Here is a 21,215-nt window from a genome sequence, read left to right on the forward strand (position 1 = left end):
CGCTGTGCCCCCCCCTGTCCCCCCCCCCCATAATTATAATAAAAAAAAAAAAAAAAAAAAGGGTTAGGAGAAAGACGTGGCGCAAATAACCTTTTTCATTAAACCTCCCCTCCCGCGCGCGAAACCCAAAAGCATCAAAAAAGGCCCAAATACCCATATACCCCCCCCCCCCCCCCCAAGAAAAAAAAAAAAAAAAAAAAAAAATGAAAAAATGAAAAAATGAAAAAAGAGGAGCAAATAATACCAAAAACTGGATCTTCTAAACAATAAAACTAGAACGAGTCACAGAGTCACACATACACCCCCAACATGAAAAAGAAAAAAAAAGGAGGGGGGTGCCCGTCGCCCCAGTAATCACGATGAAAAAGGAGAAAATCTAAAAACCAAACCAGAGACAAAAACAGAGGCATGAAAAAAAAAAAAAAAAAAAAAAAGGAAGATGCGGAGAAGGGGGGGAACTTCTTCTAAACGTGTTTTGGAAAAGAACTAAAGGCAGCACCGTTACTACATCTAGGAGTCTCCCTTTTCAGCGCCGGTCTCCCTTTACGACTGAGGATGTGTAGTGGATAACGAGGATGCCCCCATTCGCTTCAAAGCCTCCTCAAGTTCAGCCTTTTCTTTCTCGGCACTCTCCAACACTGCTTTACAACGTTGCAGCTTCGCCTCCATTTGCTGTAACCGCTTTTCTGTCACCTGACTCTCCTGCGGCACCGATGAAGACATCGCGTCAATGGCGGCCAAGAGTTTCTCCGTTTCATCATCTTCAATATCGAGAAAAAGATGGTCCATGTCTTTCGCAATGAAGTCATCCGGGGGGTACAAAGGCGGGAGCGGAGTTGACACGCCCCTGTAGAGGCTATCCGGTAGCCATTGACTCCACTTCTCTGCAAATTTGTGAATAATTCGCTCCGTCGCATGGTACTCCACTTCTAAAGGAACGAGTACCCGACGGATAGCACGTCGTAAAATGATTCGGCGATGCACCACTTCCCTAGCGGCTTCCATTCCCTCCGGAAGTAGGCATAACTTCTTGTGTGGCTCCACTACATGACCCAAAACGGCCGACGCATAATGCTGGCACCGTTTCAAGCGCTTCGTTATTTTGGCTACTTCTTCTACAATCGAACGCACGACTTGAACCTTGCGGTCAACCTCATACATCAACGCGGTAACTGAAGGTTCCTCGCGTCCGTCTTTGATTGATGGAAAAAACATTTTCCATGCGGATGTTTTTTCAACATCATTACTGGCCTGCGCCTCTGCCTTAATGGCTTCCATAACTGCAGGGGCCATGGCTTGCGCACTATCCAGAATCTTCGCCGCCTCTCTTAGTTTTGATTCTCCCATCTGAACAGCGGCATCGAGATGGCTTCTCTCTGCAAGACTCGTTAGCGGCACTTCTGGATCGTAGAACAACTTTACTTCCTTCATACTTTCCAACACTCGAGGTACGTTTTCCTTCGCATCGTTTAATTGTGAGTTGGTAATCTCAAGAAGTTGAATAGACGTTTTCAACTCCTTTTCCATGAGATCCTGATGGAGTTTTAAGGGAACATTGAGCGCCAAAACCGCCTGCCGCAGGTTTTTCCAACGTTCTTCTTCATCCGTATGAACACTTTGGTTATCCGCTGCGGTTAGACGCCACTGATGAAGCAGGTGCTCTGCCAGAGAATCGGCCACAATGGTCGGTACAAAAAGCAGCAACTTTTGCCCCTCCACCACTGGCTCATTGGCTAGTAGAGGTCTCAGCGTGTCGTAGTCAAACAACTCAACAAAAATTTTCACATTTCCCTCCGTGTCGGCATTGCGCAGCGGTGTGAGCCTGCAGCTGTGAACACATGACACGATATCAGAGACGAAAATCTTTGATGAATGCACAACACCCCACTGCGATGACGATGCTAACGACGAGCTGGTGAAAACGGGGGAGGTTCTTGAATGCTTCACCTCCACCGGAAATTGGCACCCCGTTGGCGCAAAGACAAGCTGCACAGTGATTGACATATCCATCCTAACACGAAAAAAGAAAAGTAGGGTAGGGCTCACCACCACCACCAACAACAACAACAAAAAAAAAAAACACGTACCCAAAAGGCAAGGAGACAACAAAAACAAAAGAAAAGAGAAAAAGTAAAGAACGTCATGCGTGCTTGTATGTAGATGTAAAAGTAGTCAAAAAGAAACTCCAAATGCATCGGCCACAGACGGCTGCAAGAACACACATATACACATATAAACGCACACACACACACAAAAAAAAAAAAAAGAGAAAAAAAAGAGAAAAAAAAGAGAAAAAAAAACACAGAAAAAAAAAAAAAAAGGAAAATAATAATAACAATAATAAACTTGGTGTGGCACTGAAATAACACTTCGCAGATTGTAAATAATTCACCCCTCAATATGCCAGAATGGTTTCCTGCTTGGTTTTCCCACCCGTGCAATTAACGGTGTGAGACACGGACAGAAAAAAAAAAAAAAAAAAAAAGAAGCGCATATATATTTATTTATTTATTTATATTATTAAAATATATTCCTTCTTGCTGGTCTCAGTAAGAGGAAAAACCAAAAAAAAAAAAAAAAAACAGGCTGCCTCCCCGCCTTCTTCCCTTTCTTTCCCTCCGTCCCGCGGTTATACGTGTGTCTGTCAGCCTGCAGAATTGAATATTACCTCGTACCGCTGAAGAGAGGGGAGAGACAAAACAACACACCACACTTACTTTCCGACTTGTATTTTCTTTTCGCTTTCCCTCCATAACTTCCTTCAGCAACAAAATAACAAATTTCATACAACACCAAAGCCCTTGCGATACCACCAACACACACACACACACACCACCACCACCTGCATAAAAACCAGCTCTGCAGCCTCAGAGAACAACACACGCATGTTGGACACGTTGGCCCACACCAAGGTATCGACGAGAATCCTCGACGGACGTGCCGTACACATCAAATTTTACGAGGCAAGGCAGACAATTCTGGAGCTTTTCCACGTCCCTAATTTGACTACAGTTTGTGAGTATGAGGGTTTCAAGCTGCATACAGCGACAGAGTCCCACTATACCGCTATCCGATACTGTAGTTCGTCCCAAGTGAAGTTCCCTCAGCAGACGCAGTTCTCCCAAACAATTTACCTCCGTCAGGTAACGACAGCCGCTAAGGTTCAATTTCTTTAAGTTATAACAGCGTGCAAGGCCCACAATTCCCCCAGAGGTGACACTTGTCCTTGAGAGATCCAGTTCCACCAGCCGGTGCAAATATTTCAGACTGTTCACATCTGTGATTTCAACACATTCCACCATCTGCAGTTTCTCTAAGGTCGCACAACGTGCTACAAATGCAACAGATTTATTCGTTATTTTCATATTCCGCACCAAAAGCTCCGTAAGTGAAGGGAGTTGTGCAACAGCACTAAGTTCCGTAATGGATGTGCAATTTTGTAAATTAAGACGTCGCAGAGAATGGCACCGCAGCAGAACACTGTGTATGCCACTGTCTGTAATGGCGCTCTTTTTCAGAGAAAGATCCAGCAGTCGTGGGGCCTCCAGCAGCCCCATGGACCCCAGCCGTTTGCAATCGGCAATTGACACTCCCTCCACGGATCCGCTTCCTCCTAAGCCAGTCACATCCAACACATTCATACGATCTGCAATAACATGCCTCAACGCAGTTAGAGGGCGAAGAAACTCAAAGTGGGTAATGAGACAACACTCACTAAGATCAATCCGTTCCAGTGAAATGCATTGTGATACGTCAGATACCCCCTCATCAGTGACATAGGTCCCGGAAAGATCCAATGACTTGAGTGCCTTCAGTTCCCGCAAGCAGCGGACATCCGTTAAAAAAAGACAGTGTCGAAGTGAAAGAACCTCCAGCTTTGTGCAGTGCATCAACGGAATAATGTTGGCGTCCACCACTTCTGTGCCTTCCAAATTCAGGTTGAGCAGGTTCCTCAGTGGCTCCACAAACTGTATATCTGTCAAAAAACGACAATCCTGCAATGAGAGAAAAGTAAGCGCAGTGCATTTTCTAAGAGACCGGGTTCCGGCATCTTTTATGCTTGTATCAGTAAGATCCAGGTGTCCAAGAGACAACAAACCTTCAACGAAGGACGCATCCTTCACACCGCTACAAGAAGCAACATGAAGTTCTTCCAGCCGTTGGCACATCGTCAGTAATTGGAGGTCAGCGCTTCGCACGTGCGTTTTTGACAAATCCAAAAATCGAAGAGATGTCAAGGCGCAAATCCACCGCACATCCGACACACAGCGACACGAAGCAAGCTTGAGTTTTTGAATCTGGCCACAGTTTGCCAGTGCCGCACAGCCCTCATCTGTGACCCAATTCTCTGTGAGGTCTAACTCTAGAAGTTTGTCCAGGCACAAAACGGGCTCCACACTCGATAGGCGGTTGAAAGAAACAAGTCGGAGTTGTTCTAAATTTCTCAAATTACTTAAACTTCGAATTCCATCGTCTGAAACCCTGTTCCGTGAAACGCTGAGTGTTCGCAAGCCAATTAACGATCCCAAACAATTAATACCCTGAAGTTTCATGCAATTATCCAACTGTATGTGTCGTAAGGAATTGCATCTACTAATGAAAGCGAGACCTTCTTCCGTTATGCCCATATTCAGCAAAGATAGTTCGGTTAACCGCTGAAGCGAGGACAAACATTCCAGTGACCTCAATCCTCGGCATGAATTCACCACCACACGCTCTAGACTTACACACTCCGACAAATACAGCATCATCACTTCACTCAGTGGAGTATTGCACAAGGTGAGGTTACGCAGATTTGACAAGACCCCGAGATTTGTGACACCAGAGATGTAAAATGTCGAGAATTCACGCTTCTCTGTAATGCGGTTACTGAGGATCGATGTCACTCCACGAAGAATCACTTCTGACTCACTAAAACAGTTTTGCACCGTGAGTGCCCTCAACTCACGGCATGTAGACATCACATGCATCATGTCACACCCAACGACGGAGTGAAGCAACTTCAACTCCCGCAGCTTCAAACGTTTTTTTAGGTCTTGAAATAGTGGAAAGTGCTCCCTACCGATGTGGTCCAACAAAAGTGTAACCGCTTGATAGCGCGCAAACCACCAAAGATTGAGCACCAGCACTTCAAGGCTTTGAGGTGCACTCATCGTAAGCACTACATCTCCCGGCTCCTGGTCCTGGCTGTTACCCTCATCGACGCAACGACACGAAACATAAACATTGCCAATGGCGTAGCCGACAAGCTCCGCCTCAAAGCGGGCAGAGGGACTAACCGCTACAAGAGCCAGCGGAACATGGTGTCCCATATAAGAAATCACGGAGGAGATCGCCGGCGACGCCCCCAAAGAGGTTGCAAAAAATGGACTCATCCCCTTTGTTTCTACCTGTAAATGTCGTGGCTTTCACCACAAACTAACTTACTTAATTCAACAAACAAAGTACATAAATATGCACACAAAGGATCACAATGTGAAGCCCCCCCCCCCCCCCCCCAAAAAAAAAAAAAAAAAAAAAAGAGAAAAAGACACACACACAGAAAAAAAAAACACTCAAAAGACAAATTCAAACAAAAAAATGAAATGTCAAGGGAGAAGCAACGTCCACAATAAACCAACCAAACAAGAGGAAAAAAACTCCACACAAACAAATAAACATGTATTTTTTATAAAGATCACAATATAGGCAAAACACAACTCCGACGCAAAGAATGAAGGGCTGGTGTAAAAAAAAAAAAAACAACAACCCCGCAGCAACAGTGCTAGTCGCGCCTCAGAGAATCAACAAACGACAGCAACTTCCCCAGAGCCGACGCCTCAAACTCCAGTTGGTCAAAGAGGGGACACGAGAAGACTGTTTGGGTGCCAGCAACATCAGATGATATCATCGCCAGGGCCTCGGCCACAGATGGCCGTCGCAATCGAACAGACTGCTGGTGTGGGCCAAAAAGAATCACAGCTACCAGAAAGAGCAACAAGTTTTCAATTTTTAATGCCCATTGAAGAATAAAAACAGCGACTCGCACGCGAAGACTACCCTGGTGATGTAAAAAGTCTCTAACACTAAGTCTGGATGAACCCACCCCTTGGGCAATTGAACTTTTTATTTTATTAAAACGTCTTTTCCACGGCGGAGGTTTTTTGATATTTCTCTGTAGATATGCGCCAAGAAGTTCATCTGGAAGCCCACTGTTGGCATTTGGGGAATTCGACACCGATGGCGACAGCGCCGTCTCAAGAAGCATCACTTTGGCGCCCCCAACAATCCCGACAACACCATAATTCTTAAGATCCTCATACCAGTAGCTGAGCCCAATTGCACTGTTGGCATTATGGCGGTCGTAAACGAAAATAACACCGTCAAAAGACATCAGACTAATTGGAAATTGACTGCTTGGCCCAAAATTGCGATTACCGCCAAGTTCAATGAATGCAACACAAGGCACAGCAATTGAATCTCGCAAAGAAAATTGCTGGTTCTTTTCAAGAATCACCTCCACATGAAATCCAGTTGTCGGACTCCACGTGGTATCTAGGGAAGCTTCGCCTGGAGCAACTGCTTGAAGCAGGCGCCGCAAAAGCAATGTTTTCCCCACGCCCGTATCACCAACAACAAGAACACGGAGGACATTCAAATTGCATGCCGCGTTCATATTCTAATGAGGAAGAAGAAGAAGAAAAAAAAAAAAAACGGCTTATATGCGTCTCATACGAGAGAGAAGGTGTTGATGGAAGGAGTAAAGGGAAAATAATTACATATACGCACTTCCCCTTTCCGTCTTTACTGCACGCGCGTCCAAACCGTTTGCCTGCCAGCTCGGCCTCTGTCCAGCCATTAGGAATCCAAAAATTGTATGAATTCAACACGTAGGTACCAAATGAGACAAAACGCGTAGCAAAGCAGATTTTTGGCAAATAATTCTCTCTCGATCCTTTTTTTATTCTCTTTGTATCGTCATTTGTCTTCTTTTCTATTTTTGTCGTTTTTTTTTTTTTTTGATTTTGAATTCACTCTTTGGCTCGCCAGACCTTCACGCTCTTGTCACTCTCTGCAGTAATCATGCGCGATCCTGAGGCATCAAAGACGACACTGTTAATACCACCTTCGCCGGGAAGTGTGCCTGGAATAGATTTTGTCCGCGTAAGCTGATACGGCGGACGACGCGGATGCTCCCAGTCGTAGAGTGCCAGCCTTCCTTCCTGGCTCCCCACCGCAAGCACGTTGCGAGGGCTAAAGGCACAGCAGCTCCAGCGATAACAAATATCTTCCTCATCTCCCTTACTATTACCAGTGGCTGTGGTGGATGCGTTGAAAAGAAATTCTCCCTTCGGAAGAGACCAGACGCGGATGTTGTCGGCCCCACATGATGCTAGTGTTCCTTGGCGGTTGACAGCGAGTCCTCGCACGGGTTTCTTATGTCGTGTCAGACGGGTAAAGGCACGCCCGGATGCAATGTCCCACAAGTAGATCATGCCATCGCTCCCTCCAGAAATAACTTGTGGATTGGCCTGCTGTACTACTAGAGACATGACACTGTCGGTATGCCCCACAAGAAGATGCACACAGGAACGTGTGCGTATATCCCACACCCGCACTGTTTTATCTCTTCCAGCACCCAAAACAATATCCAGCGATGGATGGGCACTGACGCAGTGAACGGAGCCCTTATGTCCATGAAAGTCCCTTATAATCTCATTTCTTTCAAGGTCCCAACATTTAACTGAGTGATCGTCACTCCCGCTGAACATGTAGGGTGACAAAGTACTCAGCGAGACGGCTCGCACGGCCTCCTTGTGTCCCGTCAAATTCAGTTTAAGCGCCCCCGTCGTCAGATCCCAGACCTTCACCACACCATCACCACCGCCTGTCACAAACCATGAGTTACTTGGGTCCACTGCGGCGCACCAAACCCAGCCTCGGTGTCCAACCAACACTTTGGACATTTTCCACGTTGGAGGTGGCACATGCGTTTCATCATGCACGCTCCCCTCTACTGTAGTGGAAACCGCCGTTATGCGGCTCTTCAACACCTTCGGATCGACGGAGATAATCGCATCTTCTCCCCGCAAACGCTTCTGGTCATTTATTCCTCCAACTTTGCCAGGCAGCTTCTTTGATGGAAGAACCATCAGTGCGCCTCCATTTCCTCCCTCCACCACTTCCGCCGTTGTGGCGGCCGGTGGCGGCGCACCTTGCGGATATTCCGCACGAAGAATCGCGTGCTTTCGCATGACCCAGCCTGGGTCTGTCGTTTGCGGCACGCCAAGCAGAGCCACACCTCGCATTTCGCGTGCGATGCGGGCATTTTCCAAGACCAACTCGCCCATGCCGCTTTTCATCTATCGTCGCTCAGCTCCAACACCCTTTTAAACCTTAGCGGATTTGCATTTTGACAATAATAAATCAACAACAAAAGAGAAGGTAAAGTAAATAAAGGGTTTTGCCTGCGGTCAGTGCCGTTGGCTGCCAATGAGAGAAGAATATTTGCTCACAACACCACTGACAACAACAACAACAAAAAAAAAAGAAGAATAAAAATGGGGGGAGAAATTTTCTATCACCCAAGCCCCTTTTATTTTTCTTTTAACTTGCTAAATCTTCCTCCTTCGACACACGCTAATCCCCATTCCCGCCCGCAACACCTGCGCGGAGTTGAGCTTCTTTTTTTGGTTCCGTCTCTTGCACTTCCTCCGCTTCTTCTTTTGCACTCGCTTCACGGGTCAACTCCAAGATCGCAGCAGGGTCTGAATCTGGCACGTGCGCCTCGCGCCATGTGCCATTGCGCACCTGCAATTCATCCGCCAGTCCGTCAAGGGCGGTGTTCTTCAACAACCCTGTCAAAAGTGTTCTTGTATACAAGACCGGCATATACCCATCACTTACCATGGCGGCATACACTTTGAGTGCCGGCTCATGGGCTGAAGCTGCAGCACAGGCGCCAAGAACTGTGTTGTATGTCACGTCGTTTGGACGAACTTTTAAAGGGTCTCGCATCTCTTTGAGAAGTTCCACCGCGGGCTTCCAAACTCCTGCACGGCGACACCCCTCTATTACGGCGGTGTATGTGAAGACATTTGGTGCGATAGAAAGTTCTTCACACTCCCGCAAAATTTTTATAGCTCGCTCCCATTGCCCAGCACGGGAGCATGCATTCGCCAGCGCTGTCATTGTACGCACATTCGGAAGAACCTCTGCGAGTCGCATGTGAGCATACATCCGGAGCGCAACATCTGGTTTCTGGGCCGCAGCACATGCGCTAATAAGAGCTGTGTAAGTATAAACATTGGGTTTCACATCGTTCTTCACCATATGTGTAAAGACGGACATCGCCGCTTCCCACTTTCCTGACCGACCACAAGCACTAATAACAGTGGTATAGTGAAACACATTGCTCTGCACTATGTTTGCTTGCTGCAGTTGTGCCAATGTGGCCATGGCAGATTCCCAATTGCCCGCCTTGGACAGCGCAACAAGTTCATCTGTTAGCCAACGTGACGCCCACCCGGAAAGGCGAGCCTGCGAAAGCGTTGCCATGCGTTACTACTGTGATGATATTTCCCTCCCGCACTCTCTCCCTGTGATATGTTTTTTTTTTTTTTTTTTCAAATGAGTGGTAAAGCAAAAAAAAAAAAAACAACAACTAAAAAACGGTGTCACAAATGAATCCCTTTCCTCGTGGGTCCTTTTGCACCTCTTGATTCAGAAAACAAAAAACAAATTCCCCCCATACACACAAAAAAAAGAAAAAGGTGAAAAAAACAAACAAACTGAAGAACGTTAAATGACCCAGAACAACAAAATTCACAGCTTCTTCAAGGAATGCACATCCCTATCCACTCTCACCCCATACTTTTGTTTTGTTTTCGTTCTTCTTACTGCCCACGAGACCTTGCAGAGCCCTCTACCAGTTTACCCCGAAGTGCCATGGGAATTTCATTGTTGCTGTAAGGATCGACGTGACAGCGGATATCACATTCCTCCCCATTGAACAACTTCAATTCGTTCCATCTCGGGCTTAAACCGTGAGGATGCGTTCCACGTCCGCTGGACAACTGAAACGGAGTGATGACGGTACTGCCGGCTCCGTTGCATGGGAGGCCACGCCCAAGATTGCTATACCTCGACTCCTGCTCCTTTAGCCGTCGCTTCGCCTCGGCCTGGCGTTGCAGGTACGCTGAGACCCCTGACACACGTGCCTCGATGGGCTTCTGTGCCTGATCGGTTGCTTCTCTTTGGCGTCGATGAAAGTACTCGTCTGTGCACGTCCGTGGACGAAAAGTGCATGCACAGAGTTCCTCCATTGCCAATCGTTGTTTCTGCTCCCGTAGTTGAACTTCTCGATCCTCTAGGGCTTTTCGCTGTCGATGAAAAAACTCAGCAGCCTCATCTGGATGAATAACTTTGGACTTGCGTGGGGAATTCTTTTCATTCTCTTTTTGGTCTGCGTATGCAGTATCAAAAATAGAGTAATGGCTGACACGGCGGCTACGAGGGACGGACGCAAGACGCTTCACCACATCTTCCTCACGCTGGGTTCGCGCAATGACGTATGCCGTTCCGGGTGCCAACTGCGGGCGAAAGGGACACTCGCGGGAGTTAATGTGCTCTTCCATTCGTTTCCTTGATTCTTTTCGTATCTCCTGCGCGCCAAGGTACAGTCGTTCCACCTGCTGCTCTAACATCTCCTGATTTACCCGCGGGACCTCGGCTCGTTCACTCTGTTCAAGAGCAGAGAGAAGGTTTCGCTGATGTTCGTCCTTTACACGCTGGTAAATCTCTTGTCTTTTTATAAAATCCTGCCGGAATAAAGCTCTATGTTGTCCATGGTGAATCCAGTCATCCGTTAGCGGATTGGTGGCAGGCTTGTGCAGGCCACTGGACTCTTTTGCTTGTCGCTGCACCGTCTCCGCTTGACGCTGCTGCTGACGACGCATACCCTCTTCATAAAGCGCCAAACCCCTATCGCGCACACTCTTCTTCGCCTTCAAAGTACGATCAATGGCGTCGGAGGTAGTGCACACTTTGGGCCGAAAACTGTGCGCATTGAGTAGAGCATTTTGTGCCATCGCACGCTGCGCCTCACGCTCAATAAGGAGCCGTTTGGAACGCCCTGCAATGTCACTTTGACGTTTCTCCCTTGAAGCATTGCTGTGTGCGCGCCGGATCACGGCTTTTTGACGCATTTCCTCAATTTCCATTTTCTGCCTCTGTTCTTGCAAAAGACGACGACTTTGCTCAACGGACCTGCCGTAGTGCAGCAATCTCTCCTCCACAGGAATCTTTGCCTCATTCGACGCAAACGGCACACGCTGTTCCGAGAAGGTGTTCACACGAGGGCGAAAAGCGTGCCGCAATGCCTCCTCTTCATTCCGCCTTTTTTCTTCCGCAAGAGACGCTAGACGCGCCTCACGCTCCTTCGCACGGTGCGCAAGACGCTCAAATACCGGCACGTGACGCTGTTTTTGATCCGTGGAGACAAAGTCTTTCTGCGGCTCATCCTCACCGCTGCGCGATGTAGCCAGGCGTGGCTGAAATGTGCACTCCTTCTCAAGCTCCTCCCGAAGTAGACGCTCCCGCTCACAGTCTTTGATGGCTCGGAGTCGCTCCTCCAGCAGATGACGCTCCCAGGAGCCTAAAGGATAATGCACCACCACCGGCGGCACGGGATCCGGTTGCACCTGTTCTTCGCACTGGCAATCACCATTGCCACCGCTGCTCCGTGTGGGGTTGCGGACAGCTGCGGGTGCATCATCTGTCGTAAAAGACATCTTCTGTACAACTTCCCCTCCGCACAGCTGCTCTCCTTCGTTCAAACACAATAGAGATAAAAACAACCAAAAAGTACGCAACACCACCACCATGAAAAACAACAAACAACAACAAAAAAAAAACCTGGAAAACAAAAAGCACCTAAGCCAATAAAAATAAGGAGGCTGAAAGGAGCCCACAAAATCACTAAATATGTGAAGTCACATCAGAAGAATTAGTCTCATGCGTTTAACGAAGGAAATACATGCGCACACGTAAGCCCTAACACACAAGGTCACAAACACGGAAACTGGTTGTCAAAATCAAAACAACATAATAAAAAAAAAAAAAAAAAAGGAATCTTCCTTTTAACTTTACATTGCGAGAAACTAGTGAACTTTGCAGAACATATAACTACATCGCGGTTGATTTAATTACATTCTGGGCAAACGCCGAGGCCTGCAAGACAGACTTTCTCTTCTTCTCATTTTCCAACGCTTTCCTTTCCTGCTGTTCCAGTTGTATTCTGCGCTTCTCTTCCTCATCAAACAGAAACTGAACAATTGCCTCAACATGTTCAGCTTCCGCCGCCTTTAGCACACGTCTCCGCTCGTCACAGGTATCACTGAAATAAGAGACCGTTACGTGTGTGCAACCAGCATACTCCTTTGTAAGCCGCACCACGCGGGCCACTTCTTCTGCGGTTGGCTTGTACTGTGCGTGGTGCGCCAACATGAGCAATAGCGGCACCTTTACCACGCCCATTGACCGAGACAGTGTTTCAGTATCCTCACGGAAACAGGGGTTCCATACTGCCTCCTGCAATGTCGGAAAGCCCCCACTGAAGAGACGGGCAGGCGTGATGGGAATATCGTAATGATTCACCATCGCACGGGAATCCTCATGTCGACCCTCTGCAATGAGTTGTGCAACAAATTCTTTGCGTTCAGCTTCTCCCTCCGGCGTGAAAATTTGCGTCTCGGGATCACACACCACACCGTAAAGAATGACACGCGTGATAAACTTGGAGTTGCGGCTATTTTCAAGTAGTTCAAACACCACCTGAGCTCCTGTACCTGTCCCAAATAATGTGATCTCCTGCATTTCGTGCTTCATCACAAGAATGTCAATAAGATCATCCACGTCTTCGGCATCATGAACGTGATCCTGCGCACCAAACCCAATGCGACTGCTCGCAAGCTCAATTTGAACAAACTGCCATTCGCCCTCAAGGAAATTTACGAGCTGTGGAAAGTAGTCAAAAGTAAGGAAGGACTCAGACTGCCCTCCGATCCACAGGATGCAACGTCTGGCACAACCTCCCATCATGAATACGGGGATTTTGCAGTAGGGGTCTTTATAAAAAGTGAGTAATGAACCCGCATACATTTTGCTTCCTCTTTTTCCTTTTTTTTTTTTTTTTGTTGTTGTTATCCTAAATCTAACAATTAGAAAAGTAACTCAGAAGTATTGTGCCTGTATCCGTCTTCTATGTCGCTTGTGACATGGGGAGGCGGTAAAAAAAAGAAACCCAAAAAAGAGAATAAGAAAAAAGAAGGAGAAAGACATGTAAACAAAAAACACTTCAAAACAAGGCAATACCTGTTGCATATAACCAAATAGTTGAATCGTGTTTCTTTTTCCAGCAAAAACCCTCTCTCTCTCTCCCTTTTGCTTTTTTCTTCTAAAACACACACACACAAACAAAACAACAACAACAACAAAAAAACCATATGCACCGACACATACTACAGATATCAAAGAAAACTAAACCAAAGTTAATATTAATAATAATAATAATAATAACAATAAAGAGGTCAGTAAGGCCTACATCACACCAGGAGCCGTGCTAGGTTCTACTGCACCTCTTTGAAGTAGGATCTGCAACTCCTCTGGCATATCAGGCGTAATCTCCTTTACAAATTGTAACACGCGAGAAGCCATAGCCTTGTATACAAAATCATCTTCACATCCAAGACGCTTCATGTAACGATTTGCTCTCTCAATGTCCAAAAGGCTCATTGAACGAGCCATTGGTGCTAGATGTGAGCCAAGTACTCGCACCATGGTCGGTGGACACTGTGCCGTGATGCTAAGGCCCATGAGGATTGGTTCCAGTAACGACCAGTCCTTAAAGCCATAGCGAAACCCAGTTTCGGCGGCCTGAATGTAGAACTCAGGATCGGCGTAGCCAAGGTTGGCCAAGCCGCGCGTGGCACCTGCAAGTGCATCAGGTCCCATCAAGTCAAGACGAAGACGTGCCTGCTTACCAAACATCTGCACGAGTGGATGCTCCCGCGCTGGAGGGTAAAGACCGATAAGGTTAAGAATTTCTCCAAGCTGGTTTGGCGTAAGGATGCGAGTACACTCCATCGCACGGTCCAAAAGTGCCTTCATAAGTGGTTCGGAAGGGTGTGGAACGGTGCTGCAAATGTCCATGATGGGAGCAATGTTTCGGGGATCAATTTTAGGTGCGTACCGCATCGCACAAGACGCCATGGTTCCAAACATGGTGTCACTAAGTAGTTGTAGGCTCTGCAGCGCGATAAATGCCTGAACTAAGTCCCTTTCCGAAAGATCCGTCGCAACTTCTACAAGAGCGTCTGCGTAAATTTCCACATGCTCCAGCTGCCTGTAATCCATTGTTGAAAAACATACAAGGTAGTTTGTTAGCGTTACGGCATCCATATTCTCCACATGCTCCAAACCGCACTCCACCAACCGGCGGAAGGTCATTAAAAATTTTGAACCCAACGCGTTTAGAGCGTGAAGAACGTTAACATAATCTTCGGGTTGGAATTCACTCATGCGTTCTTCCACTATTTGGAACACGCGGCGAAGGATGTTGTGTGATACCCCTGGACAGTATGCAAGACTCTTGGCTGTTAGCGATATGTCGAGAGGACTCAAATCATCATTAAACTCAATGATACGTTTTGCGAGTTTGCCAAGAAAATCTGTATTTGTGCACTTTAGCCGTGCCAACTCTGTGACAGTGAGAGAGAGTTGCGTCGGGCTAAACTCATCAAGGATCGGAAACATCAATTTTAGCACCGTGTTCATTTTGCGTTCATCACGTTGTTTCGTGATGTTCATGGTGCGGAGTACCATGATGAGCGACTCGGGCGAGATGGCCTCTTCTTCCGGAACAGCCACCTCGTTTGGGGTGCTGATGATGCCCACCTTGCGGAAGGTGTCCGCGATGAGGTTTGCCTGAAAGGGTGAGAGAACTGTCTGATCGGAGCGGCGAAAGGCATCGTGGATTCCACGCATAAAGTCTGGATCTTGTGTCATGCCAATGGTGTCCATGTTATACGCCGTCGTACACACCTGATAAATGTCTTGTGCCGTGAACTCTACAAGATTCAGCTTGCAGCGCTGGAAGATGTGGTCAAGGGGCGCAGGCCGTGTGGCCACAGCGGAGGCAATAGCGGCCGGAGCAGCGGTGGAAAGTGCACTGAGCATCTCGCCGACTTATTCCGTTAATAGCAATAGACCCAAAACACTTTTGATTGGTTTTGCAGCGGCGGTGCAGCCACAACAACACACAAAAAAAAAAAAAAAACGGGTGACAACTAAAACATCAACAACAAAAGAATAGGAATAAAAATGCAAAGGCCACGCTTCTGATTGACTGAAGAAATTGAAAAATCAAAAGCCAAAATTCCACGGCACAGACACACAAACACACACAACAACAACAACAACAACAACAAGAGGCAATTTGTGACAGCCAACAATTCACATTGCCAAAGATAAAATCAATGAAGAGAGCCTATGTAAAATCATCGGTGGCACTGCTGTAACCTCGCCGAGTCCAACGGCTTCCGGACTCGCGTTGCAACTGCTTGGCACGACGGAATATCATTTGATGAACATTCTTGTCATTCACACCAAGCTGTGTCAACAGTTTACGAGCCTCAGCAAGCTGTTCATCATTCATGGAGGGTGCCAGGCCCAAAATTCCTTTGGTGATCATTTCTTGACCCCTCACATCTAACGCCACTTCTCGCGAGCACCACTTCATCAGACTGGCAAAGTTGTCAAAACTACGGAAGCCACCCTTATTCTTCTGCAGAACTGATACCAATGTATAAAAATCGTCTGAAAACTGATTTAACTGGGCAAGGCTTAATACCACCTGCTCCAACGCTTCTCTATCAAAAGACTCGGCGCGGAGAGAGGCGGAAAAGGCAAGTGCTGCAACGCATGCGTTATCCTTTGCTGGAGGATAACTCGAGAGTAGGTCCATAATAAAGGTTATCTGCGGTATAGACAATTTGCCTCCATCTACAATCAGTCGATCCATCAATTTGGTCATGATGCCGCTGGTGTCAATGGGAAGCACCGAGAGAATGTCCATAAGAACATCCACATGACGAATATCTATGATGGTGACGATAGCCTCCGCCTTGCCGAGTAGCTCTGCTAATCCTGGGGTACCAGCAGGAATGCCAAGATCGACAAGGGAGTGTAGAATCGCAAGAAGATCACGTTCAGCAATGTTTTCCAAATGCTTGGAGGAGTCCTGAATTGTTTTCAATACCGCCGGATGACGTGATAAGTTGTAACGTGCTGCCACAATTAATAATGCTCGATGGTATAGCACACTATCTACCTCGGAGAAATGAGACACAGCCCGCGCAAGGAGTTTGGGAACCATACGTGCTGGAGCAGAGGCAATCTGTGGTTGTCTCTCGAGTGCCATGGCGACAAACTGAATCTGTTCGTGACGTAACTTATCCATTTGAGCTTCAATTTGGTTCACAAATGCAACCATCGAATCATGGCTTTGTAACTTGCTCAGGTTGAAATACGTTCTGCAAAGCTCGGATAGGGAGAGCTTTGACGCCACTTCACATCCGCGACGAGCAATAAGATTTGTGAAGGTATAGTCCTGATAGTTTACTGTAGCAAGTGCTCGTACCAGGGATGCAACTTCGAATGGTTTCATCTGACGTAGTTGGAGCTCCAATGCTTTGCAGTGTTTTTGAATTTTCTGGCTGCCATCGGTACCCAGAAAGTTGGTGGATTGGTACTCCTGCACCACCTCCCAAATGGCGGCAATCCGCTCCTCAACGGTCGGCTCCTCATCTGATCTGACCACCGCATTCCCTCTTGAGATGGCTGTGTTATCACCGCTACTGGTGCTGTTGTTCTCATCATTACTGGTGTTGTTGATGTCTGTTGCAAAGCCATTTGCGCAGGTTTCTTTCGTCGTTGTCACTGTCGACCATGGTTGATTCTGCTTGCCGGACACAGCTGCCACATCAGAGTTCCTTGCTCCCCGTTCATCATCTATGCAACTGGGAGAGGAATAGGAGGGATCGGAAGAAGTTAGCAAAGCTGACGGAAGAGCGGCAAACACACCATCAATGAATGTTCGCTGAAATGGCGTCACGGCGTCTGGATCCATCTTTTGATACTCCGCGTGCAACCCAGAAAGAAAGGCACGATTCTTCTGCAACAGCAGCGCATCCTCCTTTGTCTTGAGGAGGGCGCAGATCTTGTAAACATCCTCAGGCCCCAGCTCAACCCGGCGTGTACTGACGGCGTTGATCAAGATCGCGAGCGCCCCCGATTGCAGACAAAATGCCGAGCGCCGCATTCTTCCACGTGCCTTTATTATTATTTTTTTTTTTATTTTTGCCGGATGGGGAAAAACTTTTTTTTTTTTTTCTTCAGATGATGGGGAGAGCAATGTTAGAAAAGAAAAAACAAAAAACAATCGACAACATTTCAAAAATAAACCACACACACAAAAAAAAAAAAAAAAAAACCAGCAGTAGTCGTCATTCTCCTTGCGCAACAATTTCAAAGAGAACAGACGCGGCAATCCTGTACGCAGGGCCGGCAAGAGGCATAAGAAAGGTGGCGTCAAGTCCACGGCTGGAAGAGAAGTCGACTCGCCACGCTCACTGGTATTTCAGTTATCGGAGGAACACCCTCCTTCGCTTCGGAGAGGCTTTCGAGGCCATGATAATCCTCCTTTGCATCCGCGTCCGCAACACAGAATCCGTCGGTGAGAGGGTTCGTCCGGTGCAACACTAAAAGAAAGGAGGTGGAGAGATAGTACACCGTCGAGATGACAAGGATAGCCGGTAACGCCACAGCCCAATATTTGTCCGGGTAATAGCTCATAAGCGTCCGGTCAAGCACATGCCTGGGAAGAAACGCCCAAAAAAAATACGCCACGAACACGGTGATGATGAGAAGCCAGGCAATAAAGCCATTAATCGCCACATTATGTCCCTTGCTGACCCCAGAAGACGCGGTCTCGACTGGCGCTACGGATTTGAGCGACATGACACCCTCACAGAAGCTTTTTCCAAAACAAAACCCCAGGTACCGTTAACTCCTGCGCACAAGTAAGAAGCACACACACACACACAGAGAGAGAGAGAGAGAGAAAGAACAACGGAAGTACCCAAGATAAAAGGAGCAAAAATGACACATAACAATAAATTATATGCAATACATGCCTCAGGATCCAAAACAACAACTAAAAAAAGAACAAAGGATCATCATGAGACATCGCTTCGGCGACCACATCCTCCTCTTCCCCCCTTCCTCCATCTCTTTAACTAACCAAAATAATTTTTAAAAAGATGTACAAACGTTTACCTTCGCCACAAGGTTCATCTCTGTTTTTCTATGTGTTTGCTTCGGAGCAATAAGTGATAGATGTGCGCAACGGTGTCAAAAAATAAGTTGTAAGTAATTTTACCAGATATAACGTTTGTGGCTTCGCAATCTTCCACGGCCACCCCATAGAAAAAACGGTATTGACACCAAACTCCGCCAGCATTCATGCGTCACTCCTCAGTGGTCAAGGAGAGCCTTCTCGTCATCCAAGAAAGCATCAGGGATGGAAGAAATTTCCGTTTCAGCATGTTGCCCACTATCATCTGAGCCACAATTGAATTCGCAACAAAGCAAATGTGTCGACCCCGGTCCCTCGCTGACGCCAGGGGCCCCTTCGTTCCCTGACCACACATCGTCATGCCATAAGGGATTCCCCCCGTTCATCGCCGCAAGCCTACTTGACAAACGTTTAATTATCGCCTGCTGCTTTTCCAGAGTCCGCAGAAGGGTGTGAAAAGCAGCTGTAGATTGGACGGATGAATGATCCACTGCTGAAAGGTCTCGCAGTAAATCCTTCAATCTTTCCTCAAGCTTCCGGTGCGCCTCCGACCGACGCCGTTGACATTGACTCCTCAGAGAACTAAGATGCTGCTGATTAAATGATGTTAGAGCCGTCTGAGAGTGTGCATCGCTCTGATCCGTTGCTAATTCAGGAGTCATGGGAGATACACCTTCAGACTCCATGTCCCCCTGCCCCCGTAAATTTGAATGGGACCTCGACAAACTCGTGAGGTTTCGGGCAGTCTCCATCTCTCTACTCTGGGGTGGGGAACCCAAATTCCCAGCTAAATTAATCGGAAAGGAACTCTCTGTAGTCGTGCACGATGCTCTTTCTTTCATATTACTATGGATTCCATTCACAGTGGAGTTCGGAGAAAACAATTTGCCCGAGTCTTTCGCATCTAAAAAAGAAACTTGATCATACAGATTGGAGGCTCTTACCACAGATTCCATGGATAGTGTGACATGAAAGCTTTCCTGAATGAGAGCTGGGGCAATTGCAGAAAGAGCAGTGGTAACGGGGGAATTGCTGGAAATGGGAGAGGTCGTTACAGCGTTTGCATTGGCCACAAAAGGCAAACGCGGAGGATTTATGGCTATTGGTTGCCTCGCTTGAACCACATCGCTTCTTATAACTCCGTCTGCAGAGTTTAAATGAGACTGGACCAACTCCATATTTGAGAGATTCTTTGAGAGCGTCACTTTCTCTGGAATAAAGCGTCGTGAATCTGTTCTTGATAAATATCCAGCGGTACCGGAAGAGGATGATGAAGAGGATGATGATGCCGCTGCCGCTGCTCTCATTGATGGTGTAGATGCCAATACTATTACTCCTGATTTTGCTTTTGCTGCACCCGCCGACTCACGTTTCTTCATTGAGCTGCTATAAGACTTTGGCGGACCCGATACCCCAATTTCCACTCCACGCATCTGCAGGCTTGCCATCATGACATCGTACTGACGTCGACTGTGAACAGAAGGATAACCGCTAATGCTGTTCTGTGAAGAACCAACGTTCGCCTCGTCTCCTTTCCCCATAGTAATGATGTCGTCCCCCTTTTCCACACGGCAATTTTTCAAAGTGGCTTCGTTCCTTTTTCTTTCACGCGCAAAGTCCATGATGCCCTGCGATTGCGCTGTTTTCCCGTCTTTTTTCTTTTGCTGCAAAGGCATGCAATAAGCGTCCTCTCCGTGTTCTTCCAAGTCTTCTGCCTGCGTCGCAAGCACCGCAAACAGTTCTCCCACAAACCGAAGAACGTGCAGCTGCAGCACGACAGCTCCATACAGCTCCACTTCATCTGCGTAGAGGCACGGCCACAGACCAAGCTCTTCCGAAACACGCAGCAAAGAACCCCAGTTCTGAAGTCGACGTTCCCGGCACCGTGTTGTTTCTTCACCTTCTCCTGATGCAGTGCAAATATGACTCAATGGAAGAATGTTTTGCTTGTAAAAATGTACAATAAGACCGAGGACGACGCCACTCTGCACAGAGTGATAAAGAGAATCTCCCAGCTCTTTCGCGGCAAATCCGTACAATTGGTCAGTTATCATTTTTTTCTCATGCATGACCTTCAGGACATGATGCATCCAGAACACAAGGGCGTCTTCTATGCTTTCCAATGTCCCACTGCACATGGGATCAAGAAAACGGACGTGCGCCAGGATGTCATCCACGGAAAGAATTATGCAGCAGTGATGTAATATGAGGGATCTTGTGAGTATAACATGTGCTTGAAGAGCAAACGGGCTCCCACTGGAGAGACTCTTCGCCATCGAAACATGCAGCTCAAAGCGGCTTTTCTGTCCACAAGCTGAAGCATCCGCTTCATCTCCCAGGGAGTCTAGCAGCTCCTCGTCTGTCAAAAGCCCTTCGGCGACAAGCCAGCGGATAAATAAGAAATGAGCCTGGTACACGTTTCTTGCACTCTGTAACTGGGACAAACTCGAAACATCACTCTGGCACGTACAATCACTCAACGCGCGGGAGTCGGAAGACGTCGTTGCGCGCAGCAGGAAGGAATGCATAGTGGGAGGGCAATGGCCCAGTACGCCCTCGGCAACAAGAAGGTAAACAATACCTTCCTGCGCCAAAGTTAGTGCGTCACGTGAAACCTCCACCAGAGACTTCACCGAAGAATAAGATCGAAAAACATCCGATTCAGCCTGTCTGGCACGCTCAATGACATGGGCGTAGTGCGCCTCCAAAACAGGATCAAGACGCTGAACTGCGTATGACAGCACCCATCGCAGGTTGCACACAAACTCAAGAAGGCAGAGGGTGTTGCTCATGCCAATGGGAGACACGCTGTATTTGTGCC

At 47.4% G+C, this 21,215-nt stretch overlaps 11 protein-coding genes across 11 annotated transcripts, besides 26 other annotated features; all 11 read right to left on the reverse strand.

Moving 5' to 3' along the window:
• Positions 1-4,400: a sequence feature (heterozygous, Esmeraldo-like haplotype).
• Positions 41-60: a microsatellite.
• Positions 178-228: a microsatellite.
• Positions 412-434: a microsatellite.
• On the reverse strand, positions 544-2,010 carry Tc00.1047053508307.10 (hypothetical protein, conserved; the record flags this gene model as incomplete). The annotated part of the gene is made up of 1 exon (XM_812032.1): positions 544-2,010. One exon carries the CDS (start codon positions 2,008-2,010, stop codon positions 544-546), a length of 1,467 nt encoding a protein of 488 aa, XP_817125.1.
• Positions 2,057-2,130: a sequence feature (A-rich).
• Positions 2,217-2,253: a microsatellite.
• Positions 2,253-2,326: a microsatellite.
• Positions 2,465-2,488: a microsatellite.
• Positions 2,493-2,532: a sequence feature (AT_rich).
• Positions 2,868-5,375, reverse strand: Tc00.1047053508307.20 (hypothetical protein, conserved; the record flags this gene model as incomplete). The annotated part of the gene is made up of 1 exon (XM_812033.1): positions 2,868-5,375. The coding sequence occupies one exon, from the start codon at positions 5,373-5,375 to the stop codon at positions 2,868-2,870; it is 2,508 nt and encodes an 835-aa protein (XP_817126.1).
• Positions 4,401-4,482: a sequence feature (haploid, non-Esmeraldo-like haplotype).
• Positions 4,483-11,043: a sequence feature (areas merged during assembly that could not be assigned to a particular haplotype. This can correspond to areas where the two haplotypes were merged or to regions with more than two copies in the genome that were merged during assembly.).
• Positions 5,500-5,529: a microsatellite.
• Tc00.1047053508307.40 (hypothetical protein, conserved) lies at positions 5,765-6,655 on the reverse strand (the record flags this gene model as incomplete). Its single annotated transcript, XM_812034.1, has 1 exon — positions 5,765-6,655. One exon carries the CDS (start codon positions 6,653-6,655, stop codon positions 5,765-5,767), a length of 891 nt encoding a protein of 296 aa, XP_817127.1.
• Positions 6,936-7,006: a sequence feature (T-rich).
• Tc00.1047053508307.44 (hypothetical protein, conserved) lies at positions 7,011-8,342 on the reverse strand (the record flags this gene model as incomplete). Its single annotated transcript, XM_812053.1, has 1 exon — positions 7,011-8,342. One exon carries the CDS (start codon positions 8,340-8,342, stop codon positions 7,011-7,013), a length of 1,332 nt encoding a protein of 443 aa, XP_817146.1.
• Tc00.1047053508307.50 (hypothetical protein, conserved) lies at positions 8,620-9,537 on the reverse strand (the record flags this gene model as incomplete). The annotated part of the gene is made up of 1 exon (XM_812035.1): positions 8,620-9,537. One exon carries the CDS (start codon positions 9,535-9,537, stop codon positions 8,620-8,622), a length of 918 nt encoding a protein of 305 aa, XP_817128.1.
• Positions 9,876-11,864, reverse strand: Tc00.1047053508307.60 (hypothetical protein, conserved; the record flags this gene model as incomplete). The annotated part of the gene is made up of 1 exon (XM_812036.1): positions 9,876-11,864. The coding sequence occupies one exon, from the start codon at positions 11,862-11,864 to the stop codon at positions 9,876-9,878; it is 1,989 nt and encodes a 662-aa protein (XP_817129.1).
• Positions 11,044-11,284: a sequence feature (areas merged during assembly that could not be assigned to a particular haplotype. This can correspond to areas where the two haplotypes were merged or to regions with more than two copies in the genome that were merged during assembly.).
• Positions 11,285-12,125: a sequence feature (areas merged during assembly that could not be assigned to a particular haplotype. This can correspond to areas where the two haplotypes were merged or to regions with more than two copies in the genome that were merged during assembly.).
• Positions 12,085-12,107: a sequence feature (AT_rich).
• Positions 12,126-12,138: a sequence feature (haploid, non-Esmeraldo-like haplotype).
• Positions 12,139-17,401: a sequence feature (haploid, Esmeraldo-like haplotype).
• Positions 12,166-13,140, reverse strand: Tc00.1047053508307.70 (hypothetical protein, conserved; the record flags this gene model as incomplete). The annotated part of the gene is made up of 1 exon (XM_812037.1): positions 12,166-13,140. The coding sequence occupies one exon, from the start codon at positions 13,138-13,140 to the stop codon at positions 12,166-12,168; it is 975 nt and encodes a 324-aa protein (XP_817130.1).
• Positions 13,140-13,183: a sequence feature (T-rich).
• Positions 13,270-13,332: a sequence feature (A-rich).
• Positions 13,531-13,563: a microsatellite.
• Positions 13,579-15,216, reverse strand: Tc00.1047053508307.80 (hypothetical protein, conserved; the record flags this gene model as incomplete). The annotated part of the gene is made up of 1 exon (XM_812038.1): positions 13,579-15,216. The coding sequence occupies one exon, from the start codon at positions 15,214-15,216 to the stop codon at positions 13,579-13,581; it is 1,638 nt and encodes a 545-aa protein (XP_817131.1).
• Positions 15,443-15,467: a microsatellite.
• On the reverse strand, positions 15,527-17,359 carry Tc00.1047053508307.90 (hypothetical protein, conserved; the record flags this gene model as incomplete). Its single annotated transcript, XM_812039.1, has 1 exon — positions 15,527-17,359. The coding sequence occupies one exon, from the start codon at positions 17,357-17,359 to the stop codon at positions 15,527-15,529; it is 1,833 nt and encodes a 610-aa protein (XP_817132.1).
• Positions 17,373-17,399: a sequence feature (AT_rich).
• Positions 17,402-17,833: a sequence feature (haploid, non-Esmeraldo-like haplotype).
• Positions 17,629-18,057, reverse strand: Tc00.1047053508307.100 (hypothetical protein, conserved; the record flags this gene model as incomplete). The annotated part of the gene is made up of 1 exon (XM_812040.1): positions 17,629-18,057. One exon carries the CDS (start codon positions 18,055-18,057, stop codon positions 17,629-17,631), a length of 429 nt encoding a protein of 142 aa, XP_817133.1.
• Positions 17,834-21,215: part of a sequence feature (areas merged during assembly that could not be assigned to a particular haplotype. This can correspond to areas where the two haplotypes were merged or to regions with more than two copies in the genome that were merged during assembly.) that runs on past the window's edge.
• Positions 18,143-18,165: a microsatellite.
• Tc00.1047053508307.110 (hypothetical protein, conserved) lies at positions 18,574-21,186 on the reverse strand (the record flags this gene model as incomplete). The annotated part of the gene is made up of 1 exon (XM_812041.1): positions 18,574-21,186. The coding sequence occupies one exon, from the start codon at positions 21,184-21,186 to the stop codon at positions 18,574-18,576; it is 2,613 nt and encodes an 870-aa protein (XP_817134.1).

This window comes from Trypanosoma cruzi, genomic scaffold (assembly GCF_000209065.1).
Source record: "Trypanosoma cruzi strain CL Brener 1047053516765 genomic scaffold, whole genome shotgun sequence".
In the NCBI taxonomy this organism is placed as follows: Eukaryota; Euglenozoa; class Kinetoplastea; order Trypanosomatida; family Trypanosomatidae; genus Trypanosoma; species Trypanosoma cruzi.